General features: G+C 44.1%; 1 protein-coding gene and 1 long non-coding RNA gene across 2 annotated transcripts in view; one reads left to right on the top strand and one right to left on the bottom strand.

Annotated features, from left to right (window-relative positions):
- The first annotated feature begins 2,823 nt into the window (after positions 1-2,823).
- On the top strand, positions 2,824-3,249 carry LOC129712533 (histone H4-like). The gene has a single exon (XM_055661013.1). It carries the CDS (start codon positions 2,875-2,877, stop codon positions 3,184-3,186), a length of 312 nt encoding a protein of 103 aa, XP_055516988.1. The 5' UTR covers positions 2,824-2,874; the 3' UTR covers positions 3,187-3,249.
- Positions 3,250-17,985: 14,736 nt separating this feature from the next.
- The window catches only part of LOC129712532 (uncharacterized), a 48,191-nt gene continuing 44,172 nt past the window's right edge, over positions 17,986-22,004 (bottom strand). Inside the window, exon 3 of the long non-coding RNA XR_008726072.1 lies at positions 17,986-18,080. This is a non-coding gene — a long non-coding RNA (uncharacterized LOC129712532). The remainder of the gene's footprint in view (positions 18,081-22,004) is intronic.

The raw sequence follows: 22,004 nt of genomic DNA, 5'->3' as shown, positions 1-22,004 counted from the left end.
GCCGAATGGCCTACTCCTGCACCTATTGTCTATTGTCTACTGTCTATGAACCCGGGTCTCGGATAGGACATAGATAGGTGCATAAATAGGACAGGTTTGGGGGGATATGGACCAAACGTGGGCAGGTGGGACTAGTGTAGCTGGGACATGGTGGCCAGCATGGGCAAGTTTTGTCCGAAGGGCCTGTTTACACGCTGTATGACTGTATAACATCAGTCACTAAAGCTCTTCATAAAAAGAGGACAAGAAGGCAAAAGCGATATGGATTTCAAATGGACCTCCCTCACAGCCGTGGCCCCGACACAGTGTCGAGCTGCCAGTGTGGAATGCACACAGTGGATTCACTTTTCAGTCATTTTCCACTTATTTAATTAATGGAGCAAGAGAACGGAGGAGTAATTGTAATAAAACCAGAGCTTGCACTTTATGCAGGGCCAGCAATGACCTTAAATTAATGCTCGATCATGGGTCATTATTTATTTTTGACGTGTGTGGTCAGTGTTGTGATTGAAAGCATTTGTCGGCACTGGGCCTGTACTCGCTGGAACTTAGAAGAATGAGGGGGGATCTCGTTGAAACATACAGAATAGTGAAAGACCTGGAAAGAGTGGACGTGGAGAGGATGTTTCCACCAGTGGGAGAGTCTAGGACTAGAGGTCACAGCCTCAGAATAAAAGGACGTTCTTTTAGGGAGGAGATGAGGAGGAACTTCTTCAGTCAGAGGGTGGTGAATCTGTGGAATTCTTTCCCACAAACGGCTGTGGAGGTCAAGTCAGTGGATATATTTTGACCGTGCCTGAGACTTTGCTTCTGTTTTTGGTGTTTTTGATGTTTCTTTATTTTACATGTCTTTTCCTACTATTTCTTTTGATTGGTATTTTTGGTGTGTATTAACTTTTTTTTGTCAATGAGCAATTGATGTACAACACTTTGTTGCAACTATGTTTGTTTTTAAAGTGCTCTATAAATAAAATTATTATTATTATTATTATTATATTTAAGGCAGAGATAGATAGATTCTTGATTAGTACGGGTGTCAGGAGTTATGGGGAGAAGGCAGGAGAATGGGGTTAGGAGGGAGAGATTGATCAGCCATGATTGAATGGCGGAGCAGAATTGATGGGCTCTTAAAGAAAGCGGAGTCAAGGGATATGGGGAGAAGGCAGGAATGGGGTACTAATTGTGAATGATCAGCCATGATCACAGTGAACAGCGGTGCTGGCTCGAAGGGCCGAATGGCCTACTCCTGCACCTATTGTCTATTTCAGAGTTTTCTACTCGGGAATATATAAACTGTGAGTATTCACTATATCCATTCCCTGCACGATCTTGTACCCCTTAAGAAGGACACCAATGCTACAAACATGAAAGTCCCCGCCTATCCAACCTCTTCCTACATCCAAAGCCCATCAGTCCAGGTAACATCTTGCTGAATCTCTTCTGTTAATTCAGTTCCTTTTACTGTGAGATCTGAGAGCAAATTGGTCAACTAATAGTGAATACAACTTTAGTTCTGTTAGCTCATGCTAAAAATAAATTCTGCATCAAAGAAATGGCAAGAAATAGTGGCTGAATAAATGACAGGAGGACTTTTTACTTTTCATCAGAGAATTGCCTCACTTGCTGGAAATTAAATTGGTTACGAGACTAATCGTCACTGATCCCTACAAGAAAACACGATAATAATTCGACCCCATGCAGTGCACAGGAGCCCGGAACACCATCCAGGCACAATTTCACAGTCGTTTTGCAAACGATTAAATAGTCTTATGTACAGCAAGATGAAATAATTATCTGCTCCGTTCTGAATCAAAGGCCAATTGCATCATTTCAAAATATTACATGTTCTGTGAGTGTTGATTATTTTTTATCAGGATCGTGAGATTTAAAAAAAGTTTTGATTCCAATGCTCCCCAATCCTCTAGACTTCAACACAAAAATAGTCTTACATCCAAGTTCAAGTTACATCTATTGTCACATACACCAATTGGTGCAGTGAAATATGAGTTGCCATGCAGCCACACCAATAAGATAAACACCACACTATAGAATGTAACATGAGCCAAGCCAACAATGAGACTTCCTTATCATATGATGGGTGAGATTTTAAAATAAGCCCCCATATATATGCATTCTAAGGAAGGTGTAAAATAACCCCAAAACTCAATTGAAAATAATCTGCAAATGGATATAGTGATTTGTCCAAAAATAAAAGTGTTGGAGTAACTCAGTGGGTCAAGCAGCATCTCTGGAGAACATGGACAGGCATTGTGTTGAGTTTTTAATTTATTAAACTTCTATTTGAGTGTTTATCGACGGCTGTGGTGTTGCTGCAGGTAAGAATTCCATTGTTGCGTTTTGGTGCAGAAGACGATAAAACACTCTCGACTCGTGACTGCTCGATGATGTTATTTCCATGCGTAATTCATTAAAACTTTGGAATTCAGAAGTAAAAAGACAGCGCTCCGCAGCCCCACGTTGATGCCTTGGTCCTTCTGCTGTTTGTTGGACCCAGCTGTGTGCAAATTGGTCACAGTATTCCCTACATTTCAGAGCTTGAAAGTGCTTTCGGGCATATAGAGGTCATGAAAGCCTTTCCTTCTTTCATCTCGGGGCATTCTGAGGGTGAATCGTATAAAAAAATATTCTTCTTCATCCGGGAGCAGCAATTCTGCCGTTGAATTAAAATTGCCATTATTTTCTTGTTGGGCATGTGACACTTTGCTTGATTTGCAAACTGATTTGAAAAGCTAGTTGTGACGCGCGCTGTGTTTCTGTATTAATCCTAGTATGTCATAAAAGCCACTTGACTTTGCCTTTAACGGGGCGAGGTGTTGGGACAGAGGCAGCGCTTTCATTTTCTTCCTTGGTATCATGGCAGTGAGAGGGCATGGAGAGAGGAGACTGGGCGAGCGTGGCGCAAGGCGGCACAGTAAAGACCTCTGTGACAACCTTCGAGGCATCACCAAACCTGCCATTCGCCGTTTGGCTCGACGAGGTGGGGTCAAGCGTATTTCTGGCCCAACCTACCAGGAAGAGCGTGGGGTTTTGCAGGTTTTCCTTGAGAATGTCATCCGGGATGCAATGACCTACACAGAACATGCGGATCGCCAGACAGTGGCAGCTCTAGACGTGGTGCATGCACTGAAACGCCAGGGGCGCGCCTTGTATGGGTTCGGGGGTTGAAAGATAAATGTGAGAAGTGATTAAAGTACAATTTGGCAGAGCTACAGGAGAGCAACGTTAAACTCCACAACTGTCATTTCAACAAACCAGTCGGCACGGTGGTGCACCGGGAGAGTTGCTGCCTCACAGCGCCAGAGACCCGGGTTCCATCCTGACCACGGGTGCTGTCTGTGCGGAGTTTGCACGTTCTACCTGTGACCGCGTGGGTTTTCTCCGATTGCTCCGGTTCCCTTCCACACTCCAAAGACTTACACTAGGGACCAGCCAATTAACCTGCATGTTGAATAGTGCTCCTGTACGGGGATCGCTGGTCGGTACAGACTCGGTGGGCCGAAGGGCCTGTTTCTGTGCTGTGTCTAATTCTGGGAGTTCGAAGTCTGGGATTTCCTGCAGTTTCTATGGCTGATCACTGACATTTCCATTTTTCCATTAGACTTTAGAGATACAACACAAAACAGGTCCTTCGGCCGACCACGAGCGTTCAGACCTGCGCTTGCCCCGTACACGAGCACTATCCTACACACTAGGGACAATTCACAATGTTTACCAAAGCCAATTACAAACCTGTATGTCTTTGGAGTGTGGGAGGAAACCGGAGCACCCGGAGAAAACCCACATGGTCACAGAGAGAATGTACAAACTCCGTACAGACAGCACCTGTAGTCGGGATTGAACCTGGGTCTCTGGCGCTGTGAGGCAGCAACTCTACCGCTGCACCACCGTGCCACCCCAAACTAATTGTTTCAACCGCTGTCAATAACTAGTGAGCTCTGGACTAATGCTATTTCATATTTCTAGCTTTCCTCTAGTATTTATCTCTGGTTAATAATACTAGCAGACTATAGAATAGTCCAGAGCTTTAGTTTTTACATTTTCCCTCACCAGTAACTGGGCATCAGGTTTAAGCCAGCCATGAAAATGTCGATACACAAATTCAATAATTCATACACAACATTTAAGTTTTGTGAGATTTGCTTCAGTAAAAATATCAAGCTGTGTTCGTGCTAATGCAACTTTAATCATCTGCATTCATTCACTCGCTCCATGGTCGTTAGTCAATACTGACAACCGTATCTCACTGATGCCTTTATTCAATCTGATGTGCCAGAAAATCCAACAGTGTCTCGTTTCCTATCTGCACCCTGCCTGATATGGGCTTGCGTGAAAACATGCTTCACAACTCTCAATTAAAAAGGAATAAACTTATTTACTTCTGTTTTTCCAACATTGTTTTATACAAGGGGTTGCAGCTCATCTCCGGCAATCACCGACAAGGGATCCCAGATGATAATTCCACGCCCACGGCTAGAAGCTCCGCAGACCACAGTCCCATGATGCCAAAGTCATGAGCCACACACACTCTTCTCCCTGCTACCTTCAGGTAGAAGGTACAGGAGACTGAAGACTGCAACAACTAAGTTCAGGAATAGCTACTTCCCCACAGCTATCAGGTTATTAAACCTGGCTCGGACAAAACTCTGATTATTAATAACCCATTATCTGTTATTTGCACTTCATCAGTTTATTTATTCATGTGTGTGTATATTTATATAATGGTATATGGACACACTGATCTGTTTTGTAGTAAATGCCTATTATGTTCTGTGTGCTGAAGCAAAGTAAGAATTTCATTGTCCTATCAGGGACACATGACAATAAACTCACTTGAACTTGAACTTGAACCAGGCCAGCGATCGGAGCACTCCTCCCCAGCAAGGGCTCGCCAGCTCTGCGATGGAAAAGTTCAATGCTGATGGGGCTCTGGGCCCGACTCCGGGAAAGGCCGCTCCAATCCAAGCTGTTGGGCCGCGAGGGAGGGGACACGGAAAAAGTCACCTCTCCGTCGAGAAGGTGACCGAAAAGCGGCTTCCCCCTTTTCCCGCCCCCCCTCCCACACAAGACACACCAAGAGACACCTAAACTAACATTTAGACACATCTAAAAACAAAAAAAAGTCGAAAAGTCGAAATAACAGGGCAGCCGACTCGCAGCGGCCCCATCGGCTTGTAGTATGCTGCAGTAACTCAGTGGGACAGGCAGCATGTACGGGGAGAAGGAAGGGGTGACGTTTCGGGTCGAGACCCTTCTTCAGACTCATATATTCTTCAATGAAAAATATTCTTCTTTGGTTTTGTAAACCTGGTGATGCACAGATTGACGAGGGAAGTGACACATACACATTAATAATATTTCCATTCACTGGAAAAACTCTCACCATCGGATGATCAATATTTATTTCATGCTGCAACATACTGCAGCTGCCAGCGTTGACAAGTGTTCCAAGCAACATCAACCCCAAATCCAATCATTTTGAACTTTTCCCATGTGAAAACTTGCAAAAGCCAACTAATGAAGAAGTTACGTATCATCAATATGCAGAAGCTGTGAACTCTATATATTTACCAGAAGCACTCAGGAAATCGAGCGAATCTTAATCCATGTCTTACAAAAGTTGTTAACAGACTGTGCTTGGAATTGATTGTAGACTATGGGAGAGCTCCCCCTCCCCTCACCCCACTCACCATCAACAACACCACAGTCACATCTGCGGAGTCTTTTAAGTTCCTGGGAACCATCATCTCCAAGGACCCTAAGTGGGGGGCTACCATCGACTCCACAGAGGATGTACTTCCTGCGGCAGCTGAGGAAGCACAATCTGCCACTGGCAATGATGGTCCAATTCTACACGGCCATCGTAGAGTCAGTCCTCACCTTCTCCATCATGGTCTGGTTTGGCTCAGCCACCAAGCACGACACCTGGAGGCTGCAGCGAATCGTCCGATCAGCTGAGAAGATTATTGGCTGCAACCTTCCCTCCATTGACGAACCGTATGGCGGGAAGGGCCAGGAAGCGAGTGGGCAAGATCATCTCTGACCCCTCGCACTCTGGCCACAAAACTCTTTGAATCACTTCCCTCTGGAAGGCGACTCCGGACTGTCAAAGCTGCCACAGCCAGACATAAAAACAGCTTTTTTCCACGAGTAGTTGCTCTACTCAATAACCAAAAGTCTGTAGCCTCCTTGTGCTCTGGTATTTTATCTAATTCACATGTTTAATCCATAATGTTTTATAATTAATGTTTTATGTATCATTCTTAACTGTCACTGCATGTCACGTTGTCAGTTGTGGGCGGAGCACCAAGGCAAATTCCTTGTATGTGAATACTTGGCCAATAAACTTATTCATTCATTCATTCATGCTTCCAAAGTGAATGGGAAAAGAGTGAAGGGCCGTTAGAAATCTATCAAGCTTGCTGGTGTGTGTACTAAGAGATAGAGTTTTAATACAGCTATATCCTTGAGCATGGAGCATAGAACAGTACAGGCCCCGTGACCAACAATATCTGTGCCGAACATGATGTTGATGTTAAACTGATCTCATCAGCCTGCACTAGATCCATATCCCTCCATTCCCTGCAATTCTATGTGCCTATCTAAAAGCCTTTCAAACACCACTATCGTACATCTGACTCCACCACCACCCCTGGCAGTGTGTTTAAGGCCCTGACCACTCACTGTGGAAAAAAATAAATAGTCCTGCACATCTTCTTCAAACTCTCCCCCTCTCATCTTACAACTATGCCCCCTAGTGTTGGACATCTCCAACCAATTAAAAAGGTTCTGACTGTCTACCCTATCTATGCCCCCCATCATTTTATATTCTTCTATCAGGCCTTCCATCAACCTCTGACGTTCCAGAGAGAACATAGAAGCATAGATACATAGAAAATAGGTGCAGGAGTAGGCCATTCGGCCCTTCGAACCTGCACCGCCATTCAATATGATCATGGCTGATCATCCAACTCAGTATCCTGTACCTGCCTTCTCTCCATACCCCCTGATCCCTTTAGCTACAAGGGCCACATCTAAATCCCTCTTAAATATAGCCAATGAACCGTGGCCTCAACTACCTTCTGTGGCAGAGAGTTCCAGAGACTCATCACTCTCTGTGTGAAAACCAATCCAAGTTCAACTTCTCCTGTAGCTGAAACCCTCTAATCCAGGCAACATTCTGGTAAACCTCCCCCCCCCCCTCCCTCCAAAGCCTCCACACCTTCCCTGTAATGGCGGTGACCAGAACTGCATGTAATACTCCAAATGGTTGCCTTGAAATAGTTAAATAGAGAAACCCGGTTATTTCCATTTGAAAATCAAAGGCAGGTTTGTAAGGAATCAGAGAATAGGCTTTGAGATGGTACACAGGCCAAGTACAAGCCAACACATTCTTCTGCTTCAGAGGCCTCTCCTTAACATTCCCCAGGTGTACATATCTGTCTGAATGTTGCACCATGCTGAGGAATGATGAAGCTCTTGTTCCCTCCTGTTTCAACTTCTTCTGCCAACTCTGTGTAACGTGTCACCCATTCCTTCCATCCACATTCCCAATAGCTTGATAGATTTCTAAAGGCTCTTCGCTCTTACCCCCATTGCCTTTGGAAGTATAGTCTTTCAACAAGTTACTGTTGTTAGTTCTTTGCTGGATGGAAATTCATGAGGCCATGTGTTTAGGCAACAATCAATTGGTTGTGTGAAACATAATTTATTGCTGGATGCAACCAAGACCAAGAAACATGCAAAATAGCCCTAGGAACATGCAAAATAGCCCTAGAAACATGCAAAATAGGAACATGCAAAATAGCCCTAGGAACATGCAAAATAGCCCTAGGAACATGCAAAATAGCCCTAGGAACATGCAAAATAGCCCTAGGAACATGCAAAATAGCCCTAGGAACATGCAAAATAGCCCTAGGAACATGCAAAATAGCCCTAGGAACATGCAAAATAGCCCTAGGAACATGCAAAATAGCCCGAGGAACATGCAAAATAGCCCGAGGAACATGCAAAATAGCCCTAGGAACATGCAAAATAGCCCTAGGAACATGCAAAATAGCCCTAGGAACATGCAAAATAGCCCAAGGAACATGCAAAATAGCCCAAGGAACATGCAAAATAGCCCTAGGAACATGCAAAATAGCCCTAGGAACATGCAAAATAGCCCTAGGAACATGCAAAATAGCCCTAGGAACATGCAAAATAGCCCTAGGAACATGCAAAATAGCCCTAGGAACATGCAAAATAGCCCTAGGAACATGCAAAATAGCCCTAGAAACATGCAAAATAGCCCTAGGAACATGCAAAATAGCCCTAGGAACATGCAAAATAGCCCTAGGAACATGCAAAATAGCCCTAGGAACATGCAAAATAGCCCTAGGAACATGCAAAATAGCCCTAGGAACATGCAAAATAGCCCTAGGAACATGCAAAATAGCCCTAGGAACATGCAAAATAGCCCTAGGAACATGCAAAATAGCCCTAGGAACATGCAAAATAGCCCTAGGAACATGCAAAATAGCCCTAGGAACATACAAAATAGCCCTAGGAACATGCAAAATAGCCCTAGAAACGTAAAATAACCCTAGGAACATGCAAAATAGCCCTAGGGAACATGCAAAATAGCCCTAGAAACATGCAAAATAGCCCTAGGAACATGCAAAATAGCCCTAGGAACATGCAAAATAGCCCTAGGAACATGCAAAATAGCCCTAGGAACAGGCAAAATAGCCCTAGGAACATGCAAAATAGCCCTAGGAACATGCAAAATAGCCCTAGGAACATGCAAAATAGCCCTAGGAACATGCAAAATAGCCCTAGGAACATGCAAAATAGCCCTAGGAACATGCAAAATAGCCCTAGGAACATGCAAAATAGCCATAGGAACATGCAAAATAGCCCTAGGAACATGCAAAATAGCCATAGGAACATGCAAAATAGCCATAGGAACATGCAAAATAGCCATAGGAACATGCAAAATAGCCCTAGGAACATGCAAAATAGCCCTAGGAACATGCAAAATAGCCCTAGAAACATGCAAAATAGCCCTAGGAACATGCAAAATAGCCCTAGGAACATGCAAAATAGCCCTAGGAACATGCAAAATAGCCCTAGAAACATGCAAAATAGCCCTAGGAACATGCAAAATAGCCCTAGGAACATGAACAAAATAACCCTAGGAACATGCAAAATATAGCCCTAGGAACATGCAAAATAGCCCTAGAAACATGCAAAATAAAATAGCCCTAGGAACATGCAAAATAGCCTTAGGAACATGCAAAATAGCCCTAGGAACATGCAAAATAGCCCTAGGAACATGCAAAATAGCCCTAGAAACATGCAAAATTGCCCTAGGAACATGCAAAATAGCCCTACGAACATGCAAAATAGCCCTAGGAACATGCAAAATAGCACTAGAAACATGCAAAATAACACTAGAAACATGCAAAATAGCCCCAGGAACAGGTAAAATAGCCCTTGAAACAAGTCCTTCTACCATTTGAGTCCGCGGCAAACAGTGATCACCTCGTATTATTCCATATACAAAGGACAATTTACAATTTACTGCAACCAATTAACCTACAAACCTGTGTTTAAGAAGGAACTGCAGATGCTGGAGAATCGAAGGTTACACAAAAAAGCTGGAGAAACTCAGCGGGTGCAGCAGCATCTATGGAGCGAAGGAAATGGGCAACGTTTCGGCCCAAAACGTTGCCTATTTCCTTCGCTCCATAGATGCTGCTGCACCCGCTGAGTTTCTCCAGCACTTTTGTCTACCATTAAGATGCTTCTTTTCCAATCACAAAAGCATCAGCTCTGGTGCCCCCCGTCTCCTGCTCAATTCCAGCTGTGCGGTTTTGGCAGATGTCAGCGTTTCTGGGTCAGGTTTAGAGAACATTGCAACACCGTGAGGTAAGGGCTGAGCAAAGACTGGCAATCATCATACTTCACTCAGAGCACTCTCCGTGGCCAGCTCCTCTGACTGAAGGAAGATGTCAGGTGGCGGCCAGGTGTGCCACAACAGGTAAGAGACAACTTTTCCCTTTTTCGATTTACTTTCCAATTCTTGCATTCAAACGTACTGTTTTTGATACCTGCATTATGCTTTATATTCCTGCGTGCTTTTGAAACAATATGCTTTTGATTACAAGATACTTTCCCTGAGATAGCCAGCATCAACTAACCTGCCAAAAACCTGTGGGTTTTTCATGTGATAATTGGTCGACAACATTTGAAAAGCAACTTGTTAGAAAAAAATATGTTTCCTTGTTTTTGTTGTGTATTTCAGATTTCCAGCATCTACCATTATCAATTATCAAGGTGTACTTATTTTATCAAATGTTTTAGGCATGATCTTCAAAAGCTTGTAACTTCGATCTTCACGTCATCTTTGGATGATATATCAACTCATGTTTTTTTAATCAAAATATTGCCAAAAGCACCATTCTATGTACAATGTCAATGTCAAAAAAATTAAGGGGAGAGAAAGAGAAAGAGAGACAGAGTCACGGGAAGAGACTGTGAAACGTGGTTGAGAGTGTGTGTGTGTGTGTGTGCCAGACTCTGTGCCCATATTGTACGCAGGTGAGCTAGGCTGTTCATGCGTGACAGAGCAGAGATTCTGTGCATCGTGAAACTGCTTAGTTTAGTTTAGAGATACAGAGCCGAAACAGCCGAGTCTGCACCGACCAGCGATCCCTGCACCTTAACGTGATCCTGCACATACTAGGGACAATTTTTTAATTTTGTTTTACACACTGATACGGATCCGATTATCCTACATACCTGCACGTCTTTGGCGTGCGGGAGGAAACCGGAGATCTCTGAGAAAACCCACGCAGAACGTACAAACTCCGTGCAGACAGCACCCGTGGTCAGGATCGAACCTGCGTCTCTGGTACTGTAAGGCAGTAGGTCTACTGCTATGCCACCGTACTGCTCAGCGATAGATAGATTCCTGATTAGTACGGGTGTCAGGTGTTATGGGGAGAAGGCAGGAGAATGGGGTTGAGAGGGAGAGATAGATCAGCCATGATTGAATGGTGGAGTAGACTTGAAGGGCCAAATAGCCTAATTCTGCTCCTATCACTTATGAACAAGTAAAGATCCCACAGTATTTTTTGAAAACTGATGCAACCTCTGGGAATGTTAATAATACCTTAGCCAACAGATTCAATGGCCAAAACACAATGTGCCTGATTAAATTAGTGGGTCAGGCAGCGTCTGTGGAGGGAATGGATGGGTATCATTTGCGGAGAAGGCAGGAACGGGGTACTGATTGTGGATGATCAACCATGATCACATTGAATGGCGGTGCAGGCTCGAAGGGCTGAATGGCCTACTCCTGCACCTATTTTTCTATGTTTCTATGCAATATTTAAGATTGGCACCTTCTTCAGATTCAATGGGCAGATATCGTTTGTGAACCTTGAAGTGTAGAAACAGTCTAGTTACCTACAAAAGTGACTTGACTTGAAAAGTCCTGGTTATTTGAGGAGATGCACTGATTCCGAACACTGTGTTTCTTAGTTTTTTTACTCTTCAGTAAACCATGAACAAACACACAGAATAGAGGACAGTCCAGTATCACGATGTTTGGGCCAAACGTGATGCCAAGTTAAACCAATCTCCATATGGTCCATATCTCTCTAGTCCCTGCATTACCATCTCCAACACCATGTGTCCCTGGCCCACACCACCCTCTGTGGTAAAACAACTTGCCCCCACTCCTCCATTCAACCTCCCCCCCCCCCCCCCCCCCCCGACGTAATAGCTACGTCCTCTAGTGGGGAAAGGTTCTGCCTGATGTAATGCACAAGTACATGTTTCTTTGCCTCGTGTAGCAGGCAACTGTGTCCATCTGCTGCATTCAGTAGAAGGTGCCTTTGATGTTGCACTACACATCTGGAATCGAGTGCTCATTAAGTGAACATGAGTGATGTAATTTCAATTATAATTGTACCTGATTATATCTGGTAAACTCCTTTGTTTCCTTAAATATGTTGAACAAGTCTCTTGATTAGGCTGTCAAAAAAACAATAAATGGGAACAGAAATATGGTAATTAAACTCAGCATGAACAGCAGGCAGCACAGCACAGAGCAGCCAATAGCTCATGCTGGTTAAATTATTCCTAAAGAAAAATGGGCCATTGATGTTCCAAAGATGTTGGTCAGTTTGAATAGCCCTGCTTGAGGAGTTAGCAATAGACAACGTCTGATGTACAAACTGCGGAGAATCTTGCAAGCCTCATGCATTGTGGTGTGAGACACAAAATGCTGGAGCAACTCAGCGGGACAGGCAGCATCTCTGGAGAGAAGGGATAGGTGACGTTTCGGGTCGAGACCCTTCTTCAGACTGAGAGTCAGAGGAGAGGGGAGATACAGAGATAAGGAAGTGTAAGGTGGGAGAACGAGATATCAAAGGGGCTGGAGGAAATAGAATAGATCATTGTTAGCTCGGAGAAGGTAATAACAAAGCAAACAGAGATAAAATGTTTAAGAAAGAACTGCAGATACTGGAAAAAATGGAAGGACAAAAAAGCTGGAGAAACTCAGTGGGTGAGGCAGCATCTATGGAGAGAAGGAATAGGCAACGTTTCTGGTCCATAGATTCCTTCATAGAACCAATCTATTTGTTCGCAATCACATTCAGGTACCTGTTCAAAGAAAAACCTCACTTTAAATTGTTTAAGAAGGAACTGCAGATGCTGGAAAATCGAAGGTAGACAAAAATGCTGGAGAAACTCAGCGGGTGAGGCAGCATCAATGGAGCGAAGGAATAGGTGACGTTTCGGGTCGAGACCCGGAAGGGTCTCGACCCGAAACGTCACCTATTCCTTCGCTCCGTTGATGCTGCCTCACCCTTAAGGATCTCGACCCGAAACGTCACCTATTCCTTCTCTCCATAGATGCTGCCTCACCCGCTGAGTTTCTCCAGCTTTTTTGTCCGGAGATAAAATGTAATCTGGGACAGTCAGACTGGTGGGAGACCTGGGAAGAGAGAGGGACAACAAGGGGTTGGAGAGAGAGAGGGAAAACAAAGGGTTACTTGAAGTTAGAGAAGTCAATATTCATACCGCTGGGGTGTAAGATGGACAAGGGTCTCAGTTCAGTTTAGTTTATTGGCACGAGTCCCAAGGCACAGTGAAAAGCATTTTGGTGTGTGTTATCCAATCAAATTTTTGCACATCTTTCATTCATTTGTTCTATATCTCTAAACATTCACCATCAATATCTCTCGTTTCCCTTTGCCCTGACTCAAGTTCAAGTTTATTGTCATGTGTCCCTGATAGGACAATGAAATTCCTGCTTTGCTTCAGCACACAGAATATAGTAGGCATTGACTACAGAACACTCTCAGTCTGAAGAAGGGTCTCGACCCGAAACGTCACCCATTCCTTCTCTCCAGAGATGCAGCCTGGCCCGCTGAGTTACTCCAGCTTTTTGTGTCTATCTTCGGTTTAAACCATCGTCTGCAGTTCCTTCCTACGCATTGTGGAGTTGCCGTGTTCACTGCAGAAGCTCCTAATGCACTGTGATACCAAAGCCTGCAGCAGACATTAACTACCTACCTCTGGCGCATGTTCAGGATAACGAAATGCAACCTTACAACACATCTCGTGGCATCAGCCTTTATTTTCTCTAATGAGTTCATAGTTCTGGCATGGAGTTACAACTTCCCTGCCACATAAATTACTGAGCTCAAACACTTAACTCAAAAAGAAAAGAATAACCCTCCAACAATTTCAAGTTTGTTGATATTTCCATTAGAGTCTGAGAGTATTTTTCATTTGCATAACGACATAACAACTTCTCTTTTGAGGAGCAAGGAGAGGGAAGAATTACATTTCATGTTCTTCTTCATGCCTTACAATGCTGTGTAGGACAGTGATCGCAACTTCTACTGAAGTGTGGGTGGCCGTTGGCTCGCTAGAAGCTCATGCGCCCTTTGACAGGTCTTGTTGTTGGTCCTGCTGGGGGTCCACAGCCCCCCTCACCTGGCAAACCAGGTGGGGGAAGACGGTTTAGACGGAAAGATGCAGTTGGTGATTGCAAGTAGCTGGGATCTGTCCACGAACAAACTTTTCCTCGTTAAATGTACAGAATAATCTTTGATGATCTCAATATTATTTATGTGAGGTCAGGGAGAGGGGGGTAGATCAGCAACACCCTGTAATGTATATTTTACATTTCCCTTTCCCTTGTCTCTGTATGAAAAAAAGCTTGAAGACGGTGGCGCAGCGGTAGAGTTGCTGCCTCACAGCGCCAGAGACCTGGGTTTGATCCTGACTATGGGTGCTGTCTGTACGGAGTTTGCACGTTCTCCCCGTGACCTGCTTTGGTTTCCTCCATGATCTTTGGTTTTCTCCCACACTCCAAAGACGTACAGGTTTGTAGGTTAATTGGCTTGGTATCATTGTAAATTGTCCCTACTGTGCGTAGGGTAGCAGGGATCGGACTCAGTGGGCCGAAGGGCCTGTTTCCTCGCTGTATCTCTGAACTAAACTAAACTTAAACTAAACTTAATCAAAGCACCATTTGCAAAACTTCTTGAAATTATCTGTAAAGTTTTGCATGGCATGGCAACTCGAGACAATAAGTCCCAGGCTAATGTTGCTGCATCAGTGGAAAGAAGAAAAACATCAGGAAACCATCATTGCTGCCCTGCTCAGGAACCCCGGGTAATCAATCTTTCACTTGCCTTAGAGTTGTGAGTCTTTGAATCCCTCTGCTCAAGGGGAGCTTGAAGCAGAGTCTTTGAATATTTTACAATAGCAATGGATAAGGAAGAGGGTGAAAGGTTACTGTGGGCATTGGTAACAGGTAGTAACAAAGACCTGCACAGAACTGCAGATGCTTGTTTGCAAAAAAGGACAGAGTACTGGAGTAACTGAGCAGGTCAGAACATGGATAGGTGACGTTTCGGGCCAGGACCCTTCTTCAGCTCTGTGCAAAGTGCGGTGTTTCAGAGGGGGTGAGATTGGGATGAGTAAGGGGAGTAGAGAGGTCAAGATGGTTGGAATCTGAGCAGAAGGATAATTCAGAGGGGTTGGGATTGGGTGGGTCAGGGGAATATTTGAACGGAGGGCTGTGCATTTCATGTGACAGTATTGGCGTTGGCCTATTATTGTAGTTTGTACTGGTGTATAATTAAAATATTTTGTGTGAATGCTATCCAAGCCACTCAAGATAATATTGCACTGAATACATTCAGGGCCATGTGCAAGTATATCGTGGGCAGAGCGAGGTGTAAAACACTAGAATATAGTGGAATATAGTTTTTTTGTAGCCTAACAGTTCCAGAGTAAAAGTGCAGTGTCCAATGAGGTAGGTTGGAAGATGGGGATGAGAGTTGAGAGGGTGGAGTTGAAGTTACAATAAGATCAACTATCATCTTATTGAAACTGGAACAGGCTTGAAGGGCTGAGAAGTCTACTCCTATATTGTGAATCTGTGGAATTCTCTGCCTCAGAAGGCAGTGGAGGCCGATTCACTAGATGCATTCAAAAGAGAGTTAGATAGAGCTCTTAGGGCTAGCGGAGTCTAGGGGTGTGGGGAGAAGGCAGGAACGGGGGTACGGATTGTGGATCACATTGAATGGCGGTGCTGGCTTGAGGGGCCGAATGGCCTACTCCTGCACCCATTGTCTATGTATCTATGTATCTATGTGTACCTATGCTTGTTTAAGAGCATCTGTAGACAAAGATCGCAGGTGGACCCGTTTCAAAGCCATTAGTCAGAAGACTGGCGAAACCGGGGGATATGTATAAATAAATAAATGAACCTTTGAAAGTCATCTCCTACTTTGCCAATAGTGGTTTATCCTGGGGAACTGAATGGCAGAAAGTTAGGGCCATGCTATGTGACTTTTATCTTCCAATTGAGACATGTGAGGGCGCTTGTGGTCAGAAAGCTAACCTTTAGAAGCAAATCTTCATCATTGGAAAGGATTATGTGTAGCTTTATTGTGTTGTTAGCTGTCTTAGTGTGACTTGCCTTCTCCACCACATTATCACATGGATTAAAAGGCATCTTTCAGAGGAGTTACTTTGTTCACATTAAACACACGAGATCAAGCTCATGGGAGATTGTGAGCAATGTATTTTAAATTTAGTGTTACCCATGACCTGGTAGGTTATTATTAGATGGAACCTACAAAATAAATCCTTAGGAACAGAAGGAACTATAGATGCTGGAATCTTGCCTTGAATGTAATCATGTTTTGTCTTTCTGCTGACTGGATAGCATGCAACAAAAAGCTTTTCACTGTACCTCAGTACACGTGACAATAAACTAAACCTATGGATGACTATTCCAAAGCTGTTTCTCGTTGTTAACGTAAGGCACAGTTTAAGAATAACGGGTCGGCCATTTAGGACTAAAATGAAACATAGAAAAATAGAAAATAGGTGCAGGAGTAGGCCATTCGGCCCTTCGAGTCTGCACCGCCATTCAATATGATCATGGCTGATCATCCAACTCAGTATCCCATCCCTGCCTTCTCTCCATACCCCCTGATCACCTTTAGCCACAAGAGCCACACCTAACTCCCTCTTAAATATAGCCAATGAACTGGCCTCGACTACCTTCAGTGGCAGAGAATTCCAGAGATTCACCACTCTCTGTGTGAAAAATGTTTTCCTCATCTCCGTCCTAAAAGATTTCCCCTTTATCCATAAACTGTGACCCCTTGTTCTGGACTTCCCCAACAATCTTCCTGCATCTAGCCTGTCCAACCCCTTAAGAATTTTGTAAGTTTCTATAAGATCCCCCCTCAATCTTCTAAATTCTAGCGAGTACAAGCCGAGTCTATCCAGTCTTTCTTCATATGAAAGTCCTGACATCCCAAGAATCAGTCTGGTGAACCTTCTCTGTACTCCATCTATGGCAAGGATGTCCTTCCTCAGATTAGGAGACCAAAACTGTACGCAATACTCCCGGTGATGAAGAAAAACATCTTCACCCAGAGACCTATGAATCTGTGGAATTCTCTGCCACAGAAGGCAGTGGAGGCCAATTAACTGGATGTTTTCAAGAGAGAGTTAGATTTAGCTCTTAGGGCTAACGGAATCAAGGGATATGGGGAGAAAGCAGGAACGGGTTACTGATTGGGGATGATCATATTGAATGGCGGTGCTGGCTCGAAGGACAGAATGGCCTACTCCTGCACCTACTGTCTATGTTTCTATGAGTTGGCCCAAAATTCTGCTGTGTACAAGCTAGCTCACAACCTCTGATGAACATCACACCTGATCTATCTCTCCCTCCTGACCCCATTCTCCTGCCTTCTCCCCATAACCCCTGACACCCGCACTATTCAAGAATCTATCCATCTCTGCATTAAAAATATCCACTGACTTGGCCTCCACAGCCTTCTGTGGCAAAGAATTCCACAGATTCCACCACCCTCCAACTAAAGAAATTCCTCCTCATCTCTTTGCTAAAGGAACATCCTTTAATTCTGAGGCTGTGTCCTCTGGTCCTAGACTCTCCCACTCGAGGGTAAAGTTGTAATTTAAAGTCAGGGGAGACAAAAATGCTGGAGAAACTCAGCCGGTGAGGCAGCATCTATGGAGAGAAGGAAATAGGTGACGTTTCGGGTCGAGATCCTTAAGGGTGAGGCAGCATCAACGGAGCGAAGGAATAGGTGACGTTTCGGGTCGAGACCCTTCCGGGTCTCGACCCGAAACGTCACCTATTCCTTCGCTCCATTGATGCTGCTTCACCCGCTGAGTTTCTCCAGCATTTTTGTCTACCTTCGATTTTTCAGCATCTGCAGTTCCTTCTTAAACAATTTAAAGTGAGGTTTTTCTTTGAACAGGTACCTGAATGTGATTGAGAACAAATAGATTGGTGGGAAGTTTAGGATATTCATTGCAGAGTGGGAGCAGCAGTAACTTTGGTTCTCTGTGTTAACATTCAATGCAGCACGCCACTGATAAATATTACATGACAATTCACCTTTGTGCTGGAATGGAATCTCGAATGGCTTGGAAACACTTCAGCTCGCTAGACACCCACCATCGGTACTTTCAAGTTATCCACCGGTGATTCACGAGCACTGCAGGAATAAAAAATGCATCACTCTCACTAGGACAACTGCCAATCAATCCTGCAACATTAAAAAAAAAATCCATATCTGAATCAAAATCTTTAATCTTCTTCTCCAGAACAAATGGTCAGATCCCACCGGAATGTGTTGCAAAAAAAATAATTCAACTGGTGTCTAATAGTAGAAACCTTTTGGACACAATTACCAGGTAAAGGGTGAACACAGATCCAAATTGTCCAGTCATTCAGTCTGAAGAAGGATCTCAGATTCAGATTCAGATTCAACTTTAATTGTCATTGTCAGTGTACAGTACAGAGACAACAAAATGCAGCTAGCATCTCCCTGGAAGAGCGACATAGAATATGATTTCAATAAATAAATCTATTTACATACACACAGTCATAAATAAATCTATTTACATGCATACAGTCACAGACTCAACCCGAAACGTCACCTATTTCCTTCGCTCCATAGATGCTGCCTCTCCCGCTGAGTTTCTCCAGCATTTTTGTCTACCTTCCAAATTGTCTCGATCTATTTTCACCAGTTACTGCACCACCCAAATTTGCAGCTGGTACACACTGCCAGAAATTATTATTAAAAAAAAAATTGCACCTGATCTTAGTTCAATGATATGCAAGGCACAGAACAGTCTATTGGATTGGATTGGATTGGATTCCTTTATTGTCATTCAGACCTTTCGGTCTGAACGAAATTTTGTTGCCTGCAGTCTTACATATAATAATAAATAACAAAACACACAATAAACACAAATTAACATCCACAAAGGTGCTGTTATCAGGCAACTGAACCATCCAACCAACAACGAGAGAGCCATCCTGAGCTACTATCTACCTCACTGGAGACCCCAGGTCTATCTTTAATCGTACTTTACCTTGCACTAAGCGTTATTCCCTTTATCATGTATCTGTACACTGTGGGCGGCTCGATTGTAATCATGTATGGTCTTTCCGCTGACTGGATAGCACGCAACAAAAGCTTTTCATGGTACCTCGACACACGTGACAATAAACTAAACTAAACTAATGAGAACGGGTGATCAGTGTTCGGTGTGGAGCCACTTTCCACGCTGCATTTGTAAACTAAAACCTCCTTTCTTGTGTTGTGAAAGGTGCTGTTTGAATGCAATTCAATTAGACAATAGACAATAGACAATCGGTGCAGGAGTAGAGGCCATTCAGCCCTTCGAGCCAGCACCGCCATTCAATGTGATCGTGGCTGATCATCCACAATCAGTACCCCGTTCCTGTCTTCTCTCCATATCCCTTAAGTCCGCTATCCCTAAGAACCCTATCTAGCTCTCTCTTGAAAGCATCCAGAGAACCAGCCTCCACCGCCCTCTGAAGCAGAGAATTCCACACACTCACAAGATTCCACACACTCAAGATTCAAGAGAGTTTATTGTTATGTGTCCCAGATAGGACAATGAAATTCTAGCTTTGCTTCAGCACAACAGAATATAGTAGGCATAAATACAGAACAGATCAGTGTGTCCATATACCATTGAATATATATATACACACAAAAATAAATAAACTGATAATGTGCATTGGGCTATTAATGTTCAGAATGCTCTCTGTGTGAAAACGTTTTTCCTCATCTCTGTTCTAAATGGCTTGCCCCTTATTCTTAAACTATGGCCCCTGGTTCTGGACTCCCTGGATCTGGACTCCCTGGATCTGGACTTCCTGGATCTGGACTAATAGAATTACTTCCATGTTTTCTGTTCACCCTTAAACATATAATCGCAGATGCTAACAAATAACTTCAATGTTTCCAGTATTTTGTGCTTTTTATTACTCAGTAAGAGAAGAAACACAAAGACATTATTTCCAATTAATTCACCAATACAAGTTTGCCTTTTGTTTGAAATAAACGAAGGCGGGAGTGTCAGCGCAGAATTGTTTTCACATCCTCAGGGTAATTTGGGAAGAGGATTTTAACTGTGGGCTGAACTACTAATTGGTAAAATGGACAACAAAAAGATGCCCACCAGGGGGCGATTCACTAATGTCCCACCAGTCCCATACAACTGTACGTCATGTCTATCAGGATACATGCATATAAATTAGAAGCACAAACGACCATCTGGCCCCTTGAGCCTCCTCTGCCTTTCGTCAAGTTAATGGCAGTTCGTCAAGCTCAACGCTGGATTCCAGCTGGACATTCCTGAACCTGGACGTTACAGCTTCCAGGCTCCTGAACCTTCTTCCTGATTGCAATGGTGAAATGAGCGTGTGGCCAGGATGGTGTGGGTCCTTGATGATGTTGGCTGCCTTTTTGATGCAGCGACTACGATAGATCCCTTCGATGGTGGGGAGGTCAAAGCCGGTGATGGACTGGACTGCTCACAACTTTTTGTAGCACACCAGGAACCAAGACTGTACACTATACACAGTACACTCCTCACTGTATCGAGGCCTGTTGGGGAGAAGCAACGCATTTCTTGATGTGATATCCTTGGAGAATAATGTTTTGTGCTGACTGTGTTGGTCGGCACGGTGGTGCAGCGGTAGAGTTGCTGCCTCACAGCGCCAGAGACCCGGGTGTGATCCTGAATATGGGTGCTGTCTGTACGGAGTTTGCACGTTCTCCCCGTGACCGCGTGGGTTTCCTCCAGATGCTCCAATTCCCTCCCACCCTCCAAAGACGTACAGATTTATGAATCAGACTGGTTTATTAGGATATGGATCAAAAGCAGGCAGGTGGGACTAATGTAGATGGGACAAGTTGGCCAGTATGGGCAGGTTGGGCCGAAGGGCCTGTTTCTATGCTGTACCTCTAAAGTCTACAGACTGCAATGTGATCAGCTCACTCCGTATCATCATAACCGCTGCACTGTGATACAAAGCTAGCTAGTAATCTTGGAGAGAGAGGACCTGTATTACAGCCTCTCTCCATGGGGCAGCAGGGTAGTTGTGTAAGCAGTCGATGTAATGCCTCTGGCAGTGTTCCCTCGCTTCCACCTCCCAAGCCAACAGTAGGAAAACAAAAATCTTTTCCCAAGATTTGCAGCCTGAAAAATGTATTGAGTGTTGATCAATATAGAGATGAAGAGAGTACTCCCTCTGGCGTGAAACAGGCAGATGAATAACATAACATAAAAGGACAGTAATTCAACACAAAAACAAAATACTGGTTCACCATGAAACATACAATGGACGTCAGTATTGGATGTGGTGCTGTGTGCTTTTCCAGTATGGACCAGCCAGTTCAGTATGGGACCCGCACACATCAACCAAACATCATAGATCCTCATAGCGTTGTGAATTCTGATCAACAGGTCATAAGTGATAGGAGCAGAGTTAGGCCATTCGGCCCATCAAGTCTACTTCGCCATCCAATCATGGCTGATCTATCTCTCCCTCCTAACCCCATTCTCCTGACGTTACTCTGCCACAGAAGGCAGTGGAGGCCAGTTCACTGGATGTTTTCAAGAGAGAATTAGATTTGGCTCTTAGGGCTAACGGAATCAAGGGATATGGGGAGAAAGCAGGAACGGGGTACTGATTCTGGATGATCAGCCGTGATCATATTGAATGGCGATGCTGGATCGAAGGGCCGAATGGCCTACTCCAGCACCTATTTTCTATGTTTCAATGTTTCATAGAGGATGGTAACTGGCCCTTCAGCACATTGTGCTCATGCCTACCATCACTAACTGGCCATTTACATTTAGTTTAGAGACGCAGCATGGAATGGTCACAGTGCTCACTTTTACTTTAGTTTAGAGAGGCAGCATGGAAACAGGCCCTTCAGCCCACCGAGGCCATGCCAACCAGCGATCACCCGTACACCAGTTCTATCTTCTCCCACTTCCACATACAACATAATCGGGACAATTTACAGAAGCCAATTAACCTACAAATCTGCATGTCTTTGGGATATAGGAGGAAACCACAGCGTCTGGAG

The sequence above is a fragment of the Leucoraja erinacea genome, chromosome 33, assembly GCF_028641065.1.
Source record: "Leucoraja erinacea ecotype New England chromosome 33, Leri_hhj_1, whole genome shotgun sequence".
Classification (NCBI taxonomy): domain Eukaryota; kingdom Metazoa; phylum Chordata; class Chondrichthyes; order Rajiformes; family Rajidae; genus Leucoraja; species Leucoraja erinaceus.
The sequence above is the reverse complement of the archived record's forward strand: the minus strand, read 5'-3'. Positions and strand labels throughout refer to the sequence as shown.